This window comes from Haliaeetus albicilla, chromosome 2 (genome assembly GCF_947461875.1).
Source record: "Haliaeetus albicilla chromosome 2, bHalAlb1.1, whole genome shotgun sequence".
Taxonomy (NCBI): Eukaryota; Metazoa; Chordata; class Aves; order Accipitriformes; family Accipitridae; genus Haliaeetus; species Haliaeetus albicilla.
Window position 1 is genome coordinate 16,903,791 of NC_091484.1, and position 19,813 is coordinate 16,923,603.

A 19,813-nucleotide genomic window follows, 5' to 3' on the forward strand; every position below is an offset into this window, starting at 1 on the left:
AAAGATCCTTATTACTTACTTAGTTTTAATTGCTGTGGTCATGTCTTTCCAGTAGTTTTGCAGAAACAATTTTCTAGCCTAGATTTTGTGCAGAAGAAGGGAAAAGGCAGATCTGTCCCAATGATGGAGAGTGGGAAACTTTGGAGTTTTTTTATAAAGGAAAGTGTTCTATGAAAGAATCTCCTTTGAAACTGTCAAAACAGAGTGAAAGGTAGAAGTCTTAGTGACTAAGCATGCTTGTGCGTGAAAATACTTATATCAACATTCACAGAATTAAAGAAAGAGAACAGAAGTAATGCAAAAGAATGAGCTTGAGTCAGTGGACGTAACTTAGACCCGTGGAGGTTTTCCATATGGCCAGAATGCATACCAGAGAAGAATAGGTGAAGGGGAAACAGGGAATGCATCTGCATTAGTGTTTTAATTGTTTTTATCTGGACAAGGAAATTAATCCCCTGATTGTTCTCACAGACTGCACTTTGATTTGACAGGTGAAATGATCTTGGATCAAGGAAGTTGAATTGCTTTTGGATAAAACTAAACTGGAAGCTGCAGTCCAACTGGTGTGGGGCTATGGGATCAGAGCAGAGCTGTTCCAAAATAAAACTCCAGGAATGTATACAATGTTGGTATTAGTTCTACAGACCTGTCTTACTTCCTAGCTCCACTTCTTTTACATTGCACTGCTTGCTGATGTGGACATAGCTACAGCAAATCAGATTAAGGAAGATACAGTGAGAGTTCAAAGACTGTCATCACTGGAAAAAGGCTGTTGCCATTCTAAAAGACACCGTAACAAAAAAGAGACAGGTTGACTACAATATTTCTGAAAGGTGTGTGCAAGGAGATTTTAGAAAGATTAGAGTACAAGAGGTGAAAAATCTGTCTGTAACACAATAGGAATCTGTTTTGGCAAGTATTTCCCTCAGTGAAGCTTAGAAGCCATAAGACAATGCAATAAGCTAATACAAGCTAAAAGGGAATAGACCTATTTCTATTTTTAAATACAACTTTTAGAAAGGATTTATTTTAATTTTCCTTGAATGTGTACAATATGAACAAGTGTAGAAAATGAAGAAGCAGTAAAAGTCTTCAAGAAGAAAAAAGAAACAAACGAAAAAGAAACCTAGAATGACAGAAAGGGAAGTGTTTATATGGATTTTTATTAACAAAACGTGCAGGGAAACACATCCTAAGGTGTTAAAGGACTAGCTATTACATTCATTAAACGCAAAACTATTCTTGGAAAACAGTGGGATGGAGAATGCTTCAGAAGGAGTTAGCTTAGAAGCTCTTCTCAGTCTTTCAACTGAGAGCCATATAAAATAAATGTACAAACATATACTGGAAAAATTATTACATTTCTAAGCATTAAATCAAGTAACAAAATAAATCTTGTCATGTAAAATGTTTTTCTTTATTTTTAGAACTATTAGATTTGCCCTCTGGTTTTAGTAAAGCAGTTTGATTTATGGTTTGCATGAAGTCCTGAAAGAAGTAAATTATCTTGACTGTGAGAAATATCTTAAGAAATGAAAGCTGGCTTGTAATTGAACTTGACTGGAAAGTGACTGCTTAGGGTAGAAGAGGCAGTTGTCTTTGGAGTTCACCTGTTTCTCTTTATTCACTCTATTTCTCCCTATTATTGCAAATATCAAGAGGAATAAAATTTCTAAGGAATGCATCTTTAGGTAACTTCATATATGAACTTTCATGTTAGGTATATTTTGTTTCTCTTCATACGTTTTAGTAGCAGTATAGCAGGGGTATGTGAAAGGCCTGAAATGCTAAGAATGTAAGGCATTTGTGCACATTTATGTGTTAGGAAAATAGGGTATGCATTAGTGTAAAACCAGAGAGCCACTCATTTTGTTGTCAGTGTATCCGGAAACTTGAATATCTATTGAGATAACTTTATTACAATTTGTATCTTGCTGCTAGTTTAGTGAACTGAACGTTTTTATGCGACACTGAGCAGCTTGGTCTAACTTTGAAGTTGGCCCTGTTTTGGGAGGATGTTGGACAGGATGACCTCCAGAGGTCCTTTTCAGCCTAAATTATTGTGCGGTTCTATAAAAAAAAACATTTGGAAGGAAATTAGAAAGTAATTCATAGAAGTGTGTTCTCATTTTAAGATACCCTTGTTTCCTCATATGCTCTTTCAGTAACACATTTTCATTTATGTTACTTTCAGATAATTTTTAGATAGTTTTTTTTTAAATGCACAGCATAGGGGAGAACAAAAATATACATAGGAAGGTTCTGAGAGAGAAGATATAAATGCTGCTTGACAGTTGTTTAAACTATGTTCAGATATGTCTGAGAGTAAAACCAAGCAAACTTTTCTCATCCTGTGTGAAATTTTTCACAAGACTTTGTACCATGACTTTAAAGTCAGTGACTGTTCTATGTATTTTGTATCCCTGTCCTTAATTTTCTGCGCACTTCATAACAGGCAAAATTTTGGGGTTTGTGGTACGTTTTTTATTTTTTCAAGTTTTATTCATGTGTGTTCTGTGAAATAACTTTTAATCCTTGAATATCTTTGTTTTAAATATGGAAATGTTAATTTGTGTTTTTCCTGACTATTCCTACTAACTTCTTGCATTTCAGGCAAACTGTTAAAACTGCAAAAAGATGGGTAAAAGGGAGGTGATTTGAAATACCTCTTGCAGGCAATCATCAGTTAATAGATTACAAGTAAGAGAATTGTTTAAAGGGGAAAAAATAGCTTACAATTTTGACTTAAATGTTTTTGCTCTGAGTGATCACATTAAGATTATTTCATTGCCCTAATTAAAAATTAATTGAATAACATGAATAAGTAGCTTATGGCTTGTGGATTTGCGTGACCATCTCTTCTCACTACTGTGTCACGTAGCTAAAGCAGTGATAAGTGGAGGCCTCCAGATGATAAATTCTTTCCTTCCCCTTCCCATAGCAACAGGCAGAAAGAGACTGGGTAAAGTTGTTCAGAAGATTTCCCTTTCATGCTTTAATGGTAAGGTTTAAAATAACCTGTTGCTTACACCAACATTAATATTTGACTGAGATGCTCAAGACTGCGATTTTTGCTTTGTAGGAACCTCTTAGCCCCAGAGCCAGCTGAAGCATAAACATAGCTGTAGGGCTAAATGCGATTTTGTAGGGAAGACAGAACAAAAAATATTGCTGCTTTTGGCAACTCTGTTTTGTAACTATCTTGGACTTCTCTTCAGTACTTCTTTGTGCTCAGAGTTGTCCTTTGTGATAGAATTTGAGTAGTGTTGAGAAACACAATCTCCAAATTACAAAACAAATGCATGTATTTCTACAGTTAGGGTACAATCTTACTCAGGTAAACCATAACCAAGGCCGCATGCTGTAGAATATTGTGTTTTTGAAGCAGCTGCAATTCAAAGAAAGCACTAAATGCTTTTGGATACTGGGCCAGCTTACTGTTAGTGCACAGTTTAACAGTGACTGCTTGTAACTATCTGGCCACACTATCTGCTTTTCCCTTGAGAAAATTTTCTTCTAATGTTACCACTGGAAAATGTTGTTTATACTTTGTAGGTACTTTCTTTTTAGAAACCTGGAAATAAAACAATGTTGTTTTTTAAAAGTGAAATGTGAAAGGGTTTTTTGCCCCTTAGGGCTCTGTCAATAAATGTCTGTCGATTACATTGCTTCAGTCTTCGTAGCTGTCTTTTATTCCTCTCTGAGGAAGGCTGTCCCTGAAGATACAGCACAGATTATTTTTTTTTAACCTCTGTTTCTGCAAAGCTCCATATAGGTCATGGTTCACAGTGCAAGGAAGTAGAAGAATTCTGTAGTTAATTTCTACAAGATGTGAGACTTTTAATTGCTAGAACTTGATGCCTTTTTGTTAGAGATCTATAATAACAGTCTAACAGTCCTAATAACAGGAATTGTGTAAGGGCAGAGGAACTTTGGTATTGCTCATTCTGAGAAGTTGGTTCACTATGTAGTCAATATGTAGTCAATCCAGAACCCCCAGTTCTGAAACCTTCACCTCTTCAGGGCATAAGCACTCTGATCATAATACTGTCAGCTGGTAGTTTTCAGACTGTGAGTTTAGTTTGTACGTTGGAAGCTGAAGTTCCTTTAAACCATCCTGAAAGAAATGGGGTGCAACTGAAATGGGCTGGTCACAGTAGACCAGTGTGATGGGTTAACCATGGCTGGCTGCCAGGTGCCCACCAAGCTGTTCTCTCCCTCCTCAGCCGGAAGGGGAAGAAAATAAGACTGAAAATAAGCTGTAGAGATCACTCTCAAGTTACCATCATGTGCAAAACAGACTTGACTAGGGGAAGATTAATTTATTGCCAATTAAAAATAGAGTAGGATAGAAAGAAATAAAAACAAAACTAAAAACACCTTCCCCCTCACTCCCCCCTTTTTTTCCAGGCTCAACTTCACTCCTCATTCCCAACTCTTCTACCTCCTCCCTGCCCTGAGTGGCACAGGGAATAGGGGATGGAGGTTGTGGTTAGTTTGTAGCACTTTGTATCTGCCAGTCCTTCCTCCTCACACTTTTCCCATGCTCCAGCCTGGGGTTCCTCCTGTGGGATATAGTCCTTTACAAACTTCTCCAATGTGGGTCCTTCCCACGGGCTGCAGTTCTTCAAGAATTGCTCCAGCATGGGTCCCTTTCCATGGGGTGCAGTGTTTCAGGAACACACTCCTCCAGCATGGGTTCCTCAGGGTCCACAGGTCCTGCCAGAAAACCTCCTCCCACACAGGCTCCTCTCCATGGACTGCAGCTCCTGCCAGGAGCCTGCTCCTTTGTAGGCTCTCTGTGGGTTGCAGCTTCCTTCAGGGCACATCCACCTGCTCCAGTGTGGGGTCCTCTGTGGGCTGCAGGTGGACAACCTGCTTCACCACGGTCTTCTCCATGGGCTGCAGGGAAATCTCTGCTCTGTTGCCAGAAGCGTCTCCTCCCCCTCCTTCTTCATTGACCTTGGTGTTTGCAGAGTTGTTCCTCTCACGTTTTCTCACTCCTCTCTCACACAGCTGCTGTGCAGTGTTTTTTACTTTTTCTTAAATATGTTATCACAGAGATGCTACTGGCATTGCTGATGGGCTCAGCTTTGGCCAGTGGTGGGTCTGTTTTGGAGCCAGCTAGAGCTGGGTCTGTCCAACATGGCCACAGCCCCTGGTCTCTTCTCATAGTGACTACCCCTGCAGCCCCCCTGCTACCAAAACCATGCCATGTAAATCTAATACAGCCACCTACTATGGAGACAGGTTTGGGACTAAATTTGATTAGTTGTCTTTGATAAGTTAAGTAAGAATGTTCTGTACTCATACCCTTAGGGATTTGTTACTCCATTAAGAAAAGGCAACCAACAGTGATTTACAAATCTTGATGTGTAGGGTAAGCTTCCAGAAGAGGGGGCCTAGGAAAATAGTTTTGCCCATCATGAAATGGATAAAAGAGCACAAACCCTTATAAACGAACTTTTACTTTGTGAATGTATTGTCAGCCCATGATAACACCTGAGTACTTTCAGCCATAAAAGGAAAAGGCTTGAATATCTGGTTTCTTGAATGAAAAGTGATTTGTCTTGTTTTGCCAGTACCAAGGTAACTGCTTACTTTCCAGTCCACAGATTGTAACATTGTTCTAATTGTGTACTACTACTGAAAAATTCTCCTAAAACCTCATCACAGAAGTATTAAGATGAAACGCAGTTCTGAGTCAATGCAGCATTGTGTTGAAAGTATAATATTACAAAAGATTTTTTTTAGAAGAGTTTAAAAGGCCAAAATGAATTTCTAAAAGCAGCAGCTGTAAAATGCAGGGGTTAATCCACTTAATGTCCAGTTAATCCCAGTAAATCCAGCAGTTAAAAAATCTGTTTAAGTTTGTGGTAGTTACAACAACGCCAGTTTCACTGTCTTCTCCTGTCTTCCTACTACCAGTTTAATTAACATGCATGCCACGTTTAATATATCATGTTTTCCAACAGTGGTATTTAAGAACCAGCCATTTTAAGTATTGCTCTATTTCTAAGATTACAGCAGTGAATCAGTTTTAGCTTAGTGGTTTGCACATATGAATTGTTGTCCTCTTTGAAATGAATTATACCGTGAGAAGGAAATGGCTGAAATAAAAATAGACTATCTCTTTGTTTTCACAAATGGTTTTAATTATCTCGTGCAGCTCTCTGCAGTGGCTTTTCTTGCCAGGCTTTTTGGAATCAAGCAAAAAGCGTATGATGTTCATGTACACTTTTGTCTTTTTTTCCTCTCTTTGATAATTTCTTAAAAGTTAGTAAAAGCTAACATCCTTTTAGTTAGGAAGGAAATTCATTGGCAAGTTATCCGAGTTGGTGGCAAAGCCTGTTCTGTCCCTTTTGTCCTGCCTGCCACAGTTTTAGTCTAAGAACAGTTTGTGGTTGGGGAATTACTGATGTATTACTGAAAGGGGGAAAAAATGTCAAATTACATGATTTTTTTTCTTTGAATTTTTTATATTGCAGTACTGTTTCTTTACATGTCTTTTTTCCAATTCTTTTATTCAGTATCAAATACTATATGTATGGAGAAGAAAGTAATATGAAATATTTCTGCTGAGGTGCAGGTTATACAAGCAGTCTTCTTGGTGCATAGAAATGCTAGTGACTGAATTCTCTATAATTTTGATGTAAGTCTTCGGTTTGGGAGGCCTGAAGACATAGTTTAATTTGGATTGCAAGCAGTGTTGTTGGGAGCATTTCTCTCTGCAGGTTGAAGTTGATGGACCAGTTTTTCTAATCTGCGCACTTTGCATAAGGAACATTGGGGATCCCTGGTATTGAGGTAAAAGTTACAGTGTGAATATTGCTGAGTGTCTGGCCACAATGTTTCCAGAGTTATTCTGTCTTTCCTTGGGCAATCTCTTTGTTTTGATAGTGAGGTTAAATGTTTTTCAGCTTTTCCAACTTAGAAACTTTGGATTCAGAAGAGTTTCCCATGCTCAGTTCTCCTCTGAAGTGGTAGATATTTAGGAAAAACAAGGAATCACCGCTGAGGATTAGTGTTGCATAAATAATTGTCCAAGTGTTTTCAGAAAAGGTATTTAAGGCCGTTAACCGGCAGTTCCTTAGTCTTTGCTACAGTAGTTTTAAGTCTGTTCATGACACAGAATAGAGCCATCTTTTGATCCTGTTGCAGGATATCAATATGGTGTCAGACTGATTATCATTCATGTTGTATATGAGGTCACAGGTAATTAGTATAACAAAACTCAGTGCGAGACTTTACAGGAAAGGAATGTGGTATTTACTTTTAAAGTCTCAGTTTTAGCTACTCACAGTCATTCTCTCATACATTTCATTGACTCTTTCTCTCACACTCGTACTCACAAGCACCAGGATGTTTGTGTGTGTTGAGATGGTATAGCCAGTGTGTCTTACCTGCAACATGGAAGATGGAACTAATGGTATCTGTCAACTATTTATCATGCTTCAGGTTCCTTTTGGTGACAGCAAACTACTTTATAGATGGATATTTTATATCCTCTGGGAGTCAAGAGTTGTTTTACGCTACTCCTTTGCTTTAGAGTCTGGCTTCAGCCTCCATAAATCTTAAGCGAAGGCTAATGCTAGTTGTTTTTTCCTTATTTGGAATATCCATATCTTTATAGCTACAGTATGTTTTCCTGTTGGGCTAACAGGAAAAGGAATGACATATGTGATGTGATGTAACTCTGTTGGCACTCTCCTCCCTTCAAAGCACAGGCTCTTTTGCTGGCCAGTCATCTGTGCTGTATTCTTATCAGAGTGAAGGCATCCTGGTCTTGACACAAACACTCAGTTTTATTGCTGCAAGAAGTGTCCTTTGTTATCAATAAAAGCCATTCTTTTAACCTTTTTTTTTGCTGTTTTTTCTGATTTATACACGCATGTTTCCATTCTTTCTTTGTTCATACCAATCTTAACATCTCCATTACAATTCTCTACAAGACATGTTTACTTGTAGCAGAAAAACATCCAATAGAAAGATTCAGGATGGTAGTTCTTTAGAATAGACACAGATAATGTCATAAAATATAATTAGACCTGTTGATTTAAAGGAGATGTGACTTCTGACTCCAATATATCACTGTACTTTGAAGGGGTGTAGAAATGATAGTCTGTAAGCAGATATAACAAGAAAGTGGTTCCTGTGTTGAGCCAAAAGTCCAGTAGATCGTATATATTGTATACATGAATTAGGGAAAAATGTAAAATACGCATTTTTAAGACATTATAATGGATGAAGTTTCTCCTTCAATGTCAAGGATTTCTCATTAGCAAGTCCATAGGAGAGAAAGGCCAGAAGTTGGGCACCTCTTCTCCTATGTTTTGTGGTTTGTCTATCTTGCTTTTCCCACCTTGCAGCCTCTGAAGGTCATGTCACTTGGGTTGCTTCCCAAACTGATTAAGTTGTTTTTCCCGCAAATATTTTTTTAGCTAGTATATTGAATTGGCTCAACTGTTGTCTTTGAGTCTGCATCTCACTCATTCTTATTGGAACAGCTGCCTGTATGTTAGCTTTGTAAATAGTTAAACTGAGTGTGTACACAGCAAAAGGGAGGTGTGCCTATAGTGCTAACTGGCATATCAGTGCTGGCTCTAATCTAGTGAGTACAGTTATTGATAGCAGTGGCGATCTGAGAACAACAGGTCAGTAATTCAACCTGGAGTCTGTTTTTGGACCCAGTATGCACTGTACTTCACATTTGCTCCAAAAACAATTTAGGCATCTGGATTTTGAATTTCAACAGATGTATTATGGCAGAGAATACTTTGATTTTACTGCATTTTTGGTAAATAGGTGTAGTGCTGCTCACATGCAGTAACGGCCAAGGGAGCTAAGCTGCATTCTGCTGTTAAAACTCTCTTTGTTTCCATTCCTTTTATGAATATCCCTTGATGCAAACCTCATAATTGCTTCCCTTTCCAATGTGTACTCAACACTCTTATAATCTGTGTCTATTCTTTTCTTCCTGGTTGATTACTCAGCAGTTTCTTTCTGTATGTCTTCTTACTTGTTTAGTCAAAACTGACCATTTCCTTAAAATTTATTTTAGGGGAAAAAATGGTAAAAATGTAAAACAATAAAAACAGCTTTGTCAAACCACTTTTTACTTCAAAGTTGAACAGTTAAAGTAACTGCAAATTTGCTAAACAAGTAAGTTGCCAAACTAGCTGTCTCTGCCTAAGCTTACTGGGTAATTATATCTAACATTTAAGAGAAACAAACTTTTCCACAATATGCATGCCTTCAATTAAAAAGAGGCTTCAGTGTTCTGGGGGAAGGGAAGAAAGCATGCATATTTAATTTCTCTCACAGAAAAAAAAGTGCAGTATTAGTGTAAACAGGTGACCTTGAACTTTTTCTGAAATATCTAGTCTAATCTCTTCTTAACTGTCTGTAACTCACATACCTGTTGATAAAAAAAAAAAAGTAAAGGGGACATGTTACATGCAGTTTTTTTAAACAAAACTTTGTATATTTTACACTTTTTCTAAAAGTCTGTATTCCTGTGTTACACAATGGTTTTCAAAACCATTGTTAAAATTACTAGTTATGGTAAAGAAATTTTTTCATTATGCTTTTTCTTACTGGATTATTGAAATGGCAAATACACTTCGAATTGGTACACCTGTAAAGAGCAGTTTAGCCTGTTCTTAAAATTAATCAGTAAACATAAGGCTTACAGCAGCCAACAATGTGCAATTATTTCAGTATTTTTTAAATTATAAAGAGCATGTGCCAACATATATTCAAAGCTATGCATGTATAATATATAATACACAGTCACAGGATTTCATTCTGATGTGGTTGTGTCTTCTGTTCTTTCAAATAAATATGAAAAAAAATTACCTTCTTTGATAAGTCAGTTCTTTAACAGATGGATCCCATCGTTGAAAAAGTCACCATAAGTTAAATTGGTGTGACGCTCTGAAGATCTCTCAAGCCTTTGATAGCATTTTTCTTCTGTTTATACTCCCTGATTTTGTGGGGTAAGAAGCTCCTTCCCACCTCTTCCCTTACTTTGCTTTAACCAAGAAGCACTCAAAGCTGCTTTTCTCTGCGCTATTTCTCATGAGTTCTTAAAAGAAAAATAAATGAGGATCCTCCCTTTCTGCCTTCCTTTCTGAAAGTGTTTGTAGCATCTGGGCTGTGCTCCTCTAGAATTTCTTCTTTCTTCCACACCACTCACAGAAAAATCTGGTGATGAAGTTTGCTATCTTGGATTAAAATACCACCGAAGATGATGCAGTTTGGCCTAACAGCATCAGGTCATGCCACAGGGGTGCCTTCTGAGAAAGCATTCTATTTATAGGTGGAATTCGAAGAACTGAATCCCAAAAGGATGTGTGGACCAAGTTTCCTACTGTGATGCGGATTTATTTTAAGCAATGTTTGTTCAAACCTGCCTTAGTACAAACAATGGCATATGCAATTATGAAGCTGAGCATAATTTATCTAATAATATACACATTATGGTAGCATGTTATAAAAACAAACAAACCTACCTGAGAGTAGGTATGCAGCCAACAAAGAAATTCAGGCAAGCATTTGAATGGTTTATTTTTAATGACAAGAAGATATTAATTCTGTATTATGTCTTTTTATATGCCAAATAATTTGTTTTGTTCATTTCTAAAAAACTTATACTTACTTGATCATGCTCTGAGTGTCTGTTACGCTGGCCTGTGCTCTCTGTCACAGCTTTCAAACCTTTCAACTAATGTTCCTAAATTTCAATTTGTGGCAGGTTTCTTGGAAGCAGGTAGCAACATCTGAGGGAGAAAATGGCAATATGAGCTTACTATAATTTTAAACAAAACCAAATGAGGAGGGACACCCCCCCCATCCAAATCCCTAAATATTTATTAAGATGTGTGTGTAATTTTCTACTGCAGAAAAAACTTGAGTATGTATTCTCAGTTGTTTGGAATGACAGTTTCAACTTCTGGAGGTACTTGTTGCATTACAATGAATTTATGAAGCAGATATACCTAGTTTTTAATGATTCCTCAAATTATATTTTTGTTCATAAAATGATTGATTATAACATAGTTTGAAAGCAATTATTATACTTCTTTTCATGGCAGGGGGTCTGAAGGTCTAGTACAGTTAAAATGCCTGCTGTTGTTCACACATCATGACCTGTTCACATCCAGTTGCTGACAGAACCACTTGGCTTAAAGACATTTGCTTTTCACAGAATCCTAAATATTGTTTCTATTGTAATAAAACTAAATGGAAATATTTTAATGATGCTTGAAAAGTCTATGTTGTCTTACTTTGTGATTAAGTTTATAAGTAGCCCTATGCTGGTTTTGAGTTGAAATCATATGTAGTGTTACATTAAAAATAGCTCTTAATACAGTAGTTTCTTAGCAGATTTGTGTGTGTATTTGTTATATAAACGAAGAGGGGGTAAATGCTAAAAATTAAGTTTAAATGCAGTAATCAGCTGGATGCGTGTGATTTTGGGGATTATTGTCTTCTGCAATCTCTTTATACTTCTTCAAAGTGTAGTTCATTAATCATTATGGATTCTTATTTGACTAATTAATGTATTTCAGCCTCGTTTCCTAAAAAAATGAGGTGTATACGATTCTACCTGCCAATCCTGTTCTGCCCTCTTCTTCCTCTTTTCCTGTGTCTTGCACTACAAACTTTCTTAATTGCTGATCCATTCCAGCTAAAAATTGATGGAGATGGAGGCATCAAAGTTGATTACATTTCTATGAGTTATGATTACATTTCTATGAGTTATGAAAAATCTGGATAGAGTATATACATGCATGGTAGGGAAGAGACTTAAATTAGTGCCCAGCTGAGAGAAAAGCTGCAATGTGAGTTCAGTGATTGTTCCTTGCTGGATGCCTGGCTTGGAACCAGCTATTCTGTTTGCTGAGTCTTTCTCAGCTGGCAGTTAAGGAGAGCGGAAGAGGCATTGGAGTCAAGATATTCGAAAAAATTAAAAGAGAACTAGGCCTATTGAAGTGCAGGGCACAGGTAAATTGTTGCTTTCTGCTTCTTCCTGTGGAACTCTCCTTCTCTTTCCTGGTTAACTAATGGAGCTTGCTTAAGTGAAGAGCCTCTTCATTTTAGCAAGCGTGCAATAAAATAAGACTCTTCAGGTTTACTGTTAAAAAATAATTAGAAATGTTATGGTAGCTGAGAGACCTAAACAATGTATAATGTAGGTTTGGGGGTTGGTTTTTTTTTTTAGAAGTATTGGGAGGCAATAGATTCTTGAAATTTTACTTAAGCTAGTTGTTAGTGAAAACTATGCATACTACATACACACTTGCACATATACATGTGCTAACTCAACAAATATTTGCAGGACAGTCATTTCAGATGTGATTAAGCTGCTAGAAATTTTTCTGCATATTCTCAATGAAAATAATCAAATATTAATAAAATTGTCTTAATGAGTGTATTTTGCCAGCTTAGAAAGGAAAGTTGGCTTTAACATGTGCTTCTCAATGAATGTTGTATGCCATATATGCTTACTGTATAAATTCACTTAAAAATTATTACCTTCAGTAACTGTATTTGTATTATGTGCAGTGTTATTTCTCCAAGTGGAAAAATAGCTTTTCTGCTATCCAAGTATGTCTACATTGGTCTAGATGCTATTCAACTGCTTTCTTAAAGCATAAAGGATACTTAGTGAGTTTGGTAGAACAAATCACAGGATCAGAATTAAGAATTGTCCTCTAAATCTTTTAAATTTAGACTACTTTTGAAATACTTATATCAAAAGCTTTTTCAGTCTAGCAGGATTTAGATTTGTGTGATTCACATCAGGAATCTAGTAATTAACAGTACTGAACTCCACTAATAACACTATATATTATTTAAGCAAATTGTTAGTACTTTTTTTAGTGGAGTCATATTCTCCAGTAGTGAACACTAGCATCAGCAAGCTGTAGGATGCAAGAACTTCCCATTTTACCACTCTCAAAATACCTGTGGAATTATCAATTTCACAGTAATTGTCACAGGATGCAGACTTTTGCTTCAGATTGCAGCCTCTAAAAAGAAAGTTGCGTTATTCAGATCCGGTCTCCTTTTACAAATTCTGTTTTGCATGGCATGCAGAGGATAAGACAAGCACTTGTTTAGACTGCTTGTGGTGTTACCAGTTGGTAAATTCATATGTATAGCCTTTTGTACTCAGGATACAGATATCAGCAGCTTAGGCTAACATGTTACTTTCCTTGTTGGAAATAATGTTGTGTGCGGAAAATGACCTGAGAGGTGGCACATGATGTTTGATCTGCTCTGGGATTCAGATTTGGTGGCTGACCAAGGATGTGCAGCACTGGGCTGGGAGATCTGCACATGCTGATTAGCCAACCCCTTGTCCAGAGTAGCTGAGCCTCACAATAGATGGGAGCCCAAAGAGAGATAGGTCAGATGTATAGGAATGGGTTTGGAGTAGGTTATGACCACAGAAGGCAGTGAGGAAATGGCACAAAGGAGGGAACATGGCATGAGATGGATGCAGTAAGTAGTCTGGAAATTGTATCCAGCAGGTAATTTGGAGTCTTCAGTAACCCCTTCATTTTTCAGAGGGTAATCTGCTGTAGAGTTCTATATCTAGTTTAGTTGGTAAGGGATGTTGAGCTGAAAATGTGTTTTAAAAATTAATAGGAGGCAAGGATACCTGGGTATTTCCAAAGCGATGTCTTTTTAATATAATAGCACGCTATTTAATTTATGTCTGTTATATCAAAGCTATGTGATGCATATTGTCCACTTTGTCCCCCCCTGCCCCCCAAAACCAAATACTGAATTGAATTAAATTCAAAATATAGTAGGAATACCTGCTTGCTTTGGTGCTGGGAGGATCAGGCTAGCATTGGTGTGAAGATTGGGGTGTGGTAAGGGGGAAGGTAGGACTGTAAATGAAGGTTGTCTTACCCCCTTTCAGAAGTGATGTATTTCCTCTTTTAATGAAGTGCTTTGAAGAATTACAGCCCCTGTCTGTAGACTTGATCTGACCAAGTGAAAACAAAGGACAGTCAGAAGCAAGTTTCTCCAAATTTGAAATTCCCTTTTTAATTTCATAATTCATTTTCAGCCTTTTCCCTATGCTTGTGGATTGTGGTTTTCTTTTTATTTTCTTTCTTTTTTTTTTTTTAAACCAAGTAATACTTGTCATGGGAAGATAAACTTCTTATCCAGGATTTATTACTTCAGAATGGGCAGATACTTTCAGACATAAGAGGTGCAGCAAACTTTGCGATTAGAACATCATTCACTCTCAGTTAATTGGCAAATTGAAGGGACAAAATCAAAAGACCTCTTTTGCCTAGGACATGAATATTTACAGATCATGTAACCGTACAGACCTTTGTAAACCTTTTTCTGTACTTTGGGGAAATGGAAGGGATCTAGAAAGAGAACCAGTGTGGTGGGTTTGTTTGCAGTATTATGTATCTACATGTCAAAAATCCAGATGATTTAATTTTTGAGTTTCTGAGGGTTCAAATGTTTACATTGTCTCTTCATGCAGATTCAAGATCCAGTCCATATTATGGCTGGCAGTGGGTCCAGAGCAGGACCATCCAGTGGATTTTCCATGAAATCACAGCTTCAGATCACTGGTAAGCCTTTTGAAAGGATATATCTTTTCTGGTTAGAAATGTAAAACTGTTTTTCCCACAGTTAAACAGAAGTTACTAGTATGTTGCATTTCAGGAAGTTTTGAGTTGTACAAAACCCAAGAGAAGTCGCACAATAAAATTGATGGTGTTATGCCATCATTACCTGGCAGAAATATAGCTATTTTATTCAGGATTTTATCTAAAACTTATTTTGAAATTATACATTTTTGTGTAAAAAAATAAAAGTGAAGGAATAATTCTTCTTGAATGCTGTTAAGTAAATTGTACAGAACAGTCCTCTTTGAAATTTAATAATGTATTATGATACTTCTTTCAGTTACTAACACTTGATGTAGTACCAAATCTAACACTTTCTCCTAACAGTCTTTTTACATCTCAAGCTAAGTGACTCTGAACTGCTGTTCATTAAATTTGACTTACTGCTTCTCCCTTGTTACATGTTTTTATGGCCACCATTGTAAAAGACCTTTAATAAAAGTGTTGGTGAGAATATGACTGTAAGTGAGCACCTGTAGATTGCATAGGAATGGATTTACATGACATGCTTTGCTTTTTGTAGTGCCCCACCAGCAGAGCAACTGTTAAAACTTAATGACCAAGTTTTCCTCACTTTTGCGCTCTCACAAATTTTACTGAAGCCTTAAAAGCTGAAGCCTGGGAATGGGAGACCTGTAGATGTATGCAGGTCTATGCTTACGAGCATCAAGGGTAAATTTTGCACCATCAGTGTGGAAGATATGTGGGTATGTGCAGAAGCTTCACAAAGCTGATATTGTGGGGATGAAAAGAATTGTCAAAAATAGATGGGAAAGCTTTAGACTAGAGAGGAGGTTGGAACTGAGTAAGTTATACTGGCTCTAGCTGTCACACTGAGGTCACAAGCTTGTTTTTTCTTAGTAGGCTGTGAGACTTTAAGAGAAGTCTTGTCCCTACAGGTTGATACTAAAGAGAAAATTGAAGAGGTTTAGAAGGAAGTACATCCTCCACATAGCTATGGAGAGCAGAGCTAAGGATTGAAGTGGTGATGGCTGACTAAGGCTTGCTCCATTAAAGGCCTATGACTCGCACAAAGAAAGTGAAGTTGAAGAAATATCTCAGTGCTTAGAATTGAGACTATTAAGATGTTCAGCCACAGTCTGCAAGCAATTTCCTTTGCAAGCAGACATTAACCTTTTATTAGACATTTCTGTAAACAGCACCCCCCACCTGCCCTACCCTCACCACCCCATTCTGCTGTCTTCATTAGTTTTAAATGATCTTTCAGGTTGTCTGGGTAAGAACCTTGAAAGTAGGTACAAGGTGCTGATTATGCTGCCTCAAAGTGGGTCTTGATGCCTTTGAGATAGCTAGTGATGTTGAGATACAAGATGCTGTAGTATAGAAGTACTGGACACATGAGGGGAAAAGAAGGGGAGCTATTTGTGAAAGTTAATGTTAACTAATTGAAGTTAATTTCTGTAAGATATTTGTAATACAGAGAGAAAGAGTTTCCCTTGGGAGCAGTTCAGAGCAGTTTATACTAAGCTACTTCTCTAAATCTCTAAAGGAGCATAGACTATAAAGGGAATCTAGGTAGATTAGCCATATGGGCTTGAATTAGTCATCTTTTTTTAAGGATGTAGTGCAGCTGAGGTGGGTGACAAAAGCACAGGAGACCAAGTTGTTATTTGTAAGAACAGAGTGGAGTTCACTGGCCAGCTGGAAATTATAATATCTTTAAATACTGGTTTTTGAGTTTAGTGTGGACTGATGCATATGCATACTTCTTTGGCGAAATGGAGGCAACGTAGCCACAGTGTTTGGAAAGACAGGAGCATTACAGTCAATTATGTTGAATGTTTAAAAAAAAAAAAAACAAAACAAAAAACCCCACAAAAACCCACACAAAAAAAAACCCAAACCAACCAAACAAAAAAAACCAACACAGCTGCCCCCCAACCCCCAATTAAAGCTCTAGAATTGCAAGTCCTGTCCAGGTTTTGTTGTTTCTAGAACAGTAGGCAGTTAATGGAACTCAAGTTTGCCTTTAGTTAGCTTTTCTGTAAGTTTTGCTTTGATACAGAAAACTTAACACAAAGTTCTTTTTCTTAATGATGTTCTTTTAACCAGAAGTAGTGGCAGTTTTCCATGGTTCCTTAATGAGAGAGACAGATTATGTTTTGAGCTTTTTAACAAGCAAGCATAATAAACTCCAGGAATTCTCTTGGCTGGTGATAGACAGGAGGAGGTTATAGAGGATATTTTCTACTTAAAACACCTAACTGCTTTTTTGGATCTTATATTGATTATTATTGATTACAGTGTCTGATGTTTTAGAAGTACTGTTGCATGTTTTAGGCATTTGTGTGAGCTATAGTGTTGTATAAAATGATCTGGAATGCAAGAGCATTTTTGTCCATCTAATGTCGTTTTTTTTCTTGAGTGTTACTGTCAGGCATCAATGACCCAATACTTGAATACTGAAGCACACAACTGAAAAATACTATTTGCAATTGAAATCTTATTGAGTAAATTATTATTTTTCTCTTTCTTAACAGTTATTTCAGCAAAGCTAAAAGAAAAAAATAAATGGTTTGGACCTAGCCCTTATGTGGAAGTCTCAGTAGATGGACAGTCAAAGAAGACAGAAAAATGCAACAATACAAATAGCCCCAAGTGGAAACAGCATCTAACAGTGTAGGTTTGATGGTTTTGTTTTCCAATTTATTTGAGCTAAATTAATGCAATTAACAGTGGATTTACAGGTTGCATTTTTATTTTAAGCAAGGCATTCAGTGTTACATGATATGAAGATATTTGTGTAATTTTTGGAGCGAATATATTAGTCTGGAATATATATTTACAAACTATTGCATTATGTCCTATGGAAAGGACCCAGTGCTTATGCAGGAATGTATTCTGTATTAATGTATTGGCATATCAAAGGAGCTTTAATTCTGTGAGTAATAACGAAAGTAAGGTAATTTGATATTAAAACTGACAGTCCCATGCACATTTTTGTCACATTTAAGGTTATGGTGTTTCAGAAATACTGTGGCTGAAAAGTGTAGCTGTTCTTTGTGTACCACTTTGTTGTGTACCATGCCATAGCATAGGTAGTTAGCTCTGTCTTGCGCATGTCTAAATTCAATCACAGGTACAAAATTCCCGATTAATTTGTGCCTTCAGAGTACAAAACTAACATTAGATTCAAGATGAACACAGCTGGTGATGTTTGCTTGGCCCAGTATTTATGTTGTGAGATGATAGGAAGTATAAAGCACAGGAAAAAGAATGATCTGCAGCTTCTGTGAAATTTAGTTTTCTCTTAAGAATGTGTCACATGGAATACTGGGATAAAGGTCAGTCTTTTGCTTGCACATTTGCTTTTGCTTAAATTCTAGATTATTATTCTTGAGGCACCTTGAACATTCCTGCCTGATGAAAACCTTTTTTGTGCCCGTTCTTTTCTTGTAATTCAGATTATTATGAAGTTTTAGTTACTACTATTTACCTTACTTTCCACTGTGAAGTAGTATTTTAAGAAAGAGAAAACCTTGTGCTTTACATGCGTATCAATGTGCAAGAGCAGAATTTTCTTTTGGCTTTTTAAAGACTGCCTTTTTTCTTTCTTTTTTTTTAATTGAAATGTTTGTGGCTTGAGCTATGCAAGTCCACACAATAATACATGGGTAATTTTTGTTCAGTAAGCGCCAAACAGAGACACCCAATGCATATCAACTTCATTGAAGATTAAACTAATGCTACATGGAACTTAGTGGAGTAAGTTAATTGTTTTTTTAGGAAATATTTTGACACAGCTGCTTACATTCAGATTCAGAATAAAAAGGAAAAGTGTAACAGCTTCTGCAAATGGGTATGGACCATGGGTGGTTCTTCTAGGAGGCAGTCTGTTAGGTGGAGCTGCATATTCTGAAGGGATGGTCTAACTATGAAAGTCTGGACTTATCAACGATATACAAGTGAAATTATCCACTGAGAAAATAAACAGTCTTTTAATACCTGTTTCTCACAATTGAAATACTTTAAAAATATATAAATGTTAGAATGTTCCTTCTAAAAGAATATCCGTATTAAAAATTACTTTGAAGTTGCTGTTAGGGATATTCTTTAAAAAAACAGAAATGTGTTCATACAGTGTCAGGAACTGATACTTAGGTAAATTTGTTTCTCTTGTACGGCTTCTCAAAACTCAAGAGAGCATGAGGGACAGGTGAATATTTTACCTCTAAGAGCAACTTTCTAGGAAAAAAAAAAGTTTTGTGACTCCATTCTTAATTGTAATATCAGCTGTTTTGTGATGCTCATCTTTCTGCTGTTGTTGGAATACCTTTAAGAAGGAAAAAGAAAAATCTAGGCTTCTAGGCTTTTCTTATCACTGGGAGAGTTCCTTTATTCTCATGATTTGCCTGATCACATACATTATCTCAGCTGTCATCATCTTGCTGCAAAATGTTTGGTGAGATTTAGCAGTTTTGAAATGAGCATGGTTTGATTTGGCTTGTTTTGGAGCTGGAGGGAGGAAGACTAAGTAACTGCTGTGGCAGAAAATATTTCCGTTTGCATGTGTTTCTTCTCCAGTAAGGGGGTCTCCCAGGACATAACTGCTGGCCTCAATCTGGGAGTGGAGGGTTTTACTGCATAGGCAATCCTTGATAAGAGCTTTCAGGTTTGGGGATTGACTCTGCTGATGGCTTTTCTAGGAGGAGATGTACCTTCTCTGCCACAGGTTGACAAATTCAAACTGTCTGTGTGTTTGGCAGAGGCTACTACAGTATTGTGGTTTTATGACCTTACCAGTCCACAAGGTTTTTCAGAGAGAACTTTGGCTCTTGTTTGGACTATGTAGGGGCTTACATTGCCATTGTTTGTCCTGTGCCTGCTCTCTAGAAGGCATCTTTCCAGGTTGTAGCACCACGCTTTGAATGAAGTTCAGATTTTTGCATCACTAAAACAAGTCAAAATTTAAGAAAAGCCTCAGGGAAGTGAAGGGGGGTTGAAATAAATGGTTCAATTCTTTTTTGAATTGATTTGAAATTAAGAGAAACTGTTGTGATAGTTGTGTCCGTAAGGGACTTTTCTGGTAGTAAACCCGGAACCAGTTCCGCAAGGACATAATCAAATTAGCACACTGTAGAAGTAATACATCCTACTCCTGGAAATGGTGAGGGAAGTTT

At 37.0% G+C, this 19,813-nt stretch overlaps 1 protein-coding gene across 2 annotated transcripts in view; it reads left to right on the forward strand.

Annotated features, from left to right (window-relative positions):
- Positions 1–19,813, forward strand: part of ITCH (itchy E3 ubiquitin protein ligase) — a 66,215-nt gene that overhangs the window by 12,836 nt on the left and 33,566 nt on the right. For both annotated transcript variants that reach the window (XM_069807656.1, XM_069807666.1), the window contains exons 2-3: positions 14,525–14,615; positions 17,174–17,312. In XM_069807656.1, coding sequence (XP_069663757.1) covers positions 14,546–14,615; positions 17,174–17,312 — 209 coding nt within the window. In that variant the 5' untranslated portion in view covers positions 14,525–14,545. The remainder of the gene's footprint in view (positions 1–14,524; positions 14,616–17,173; positions 17,313–19,813) is intronic.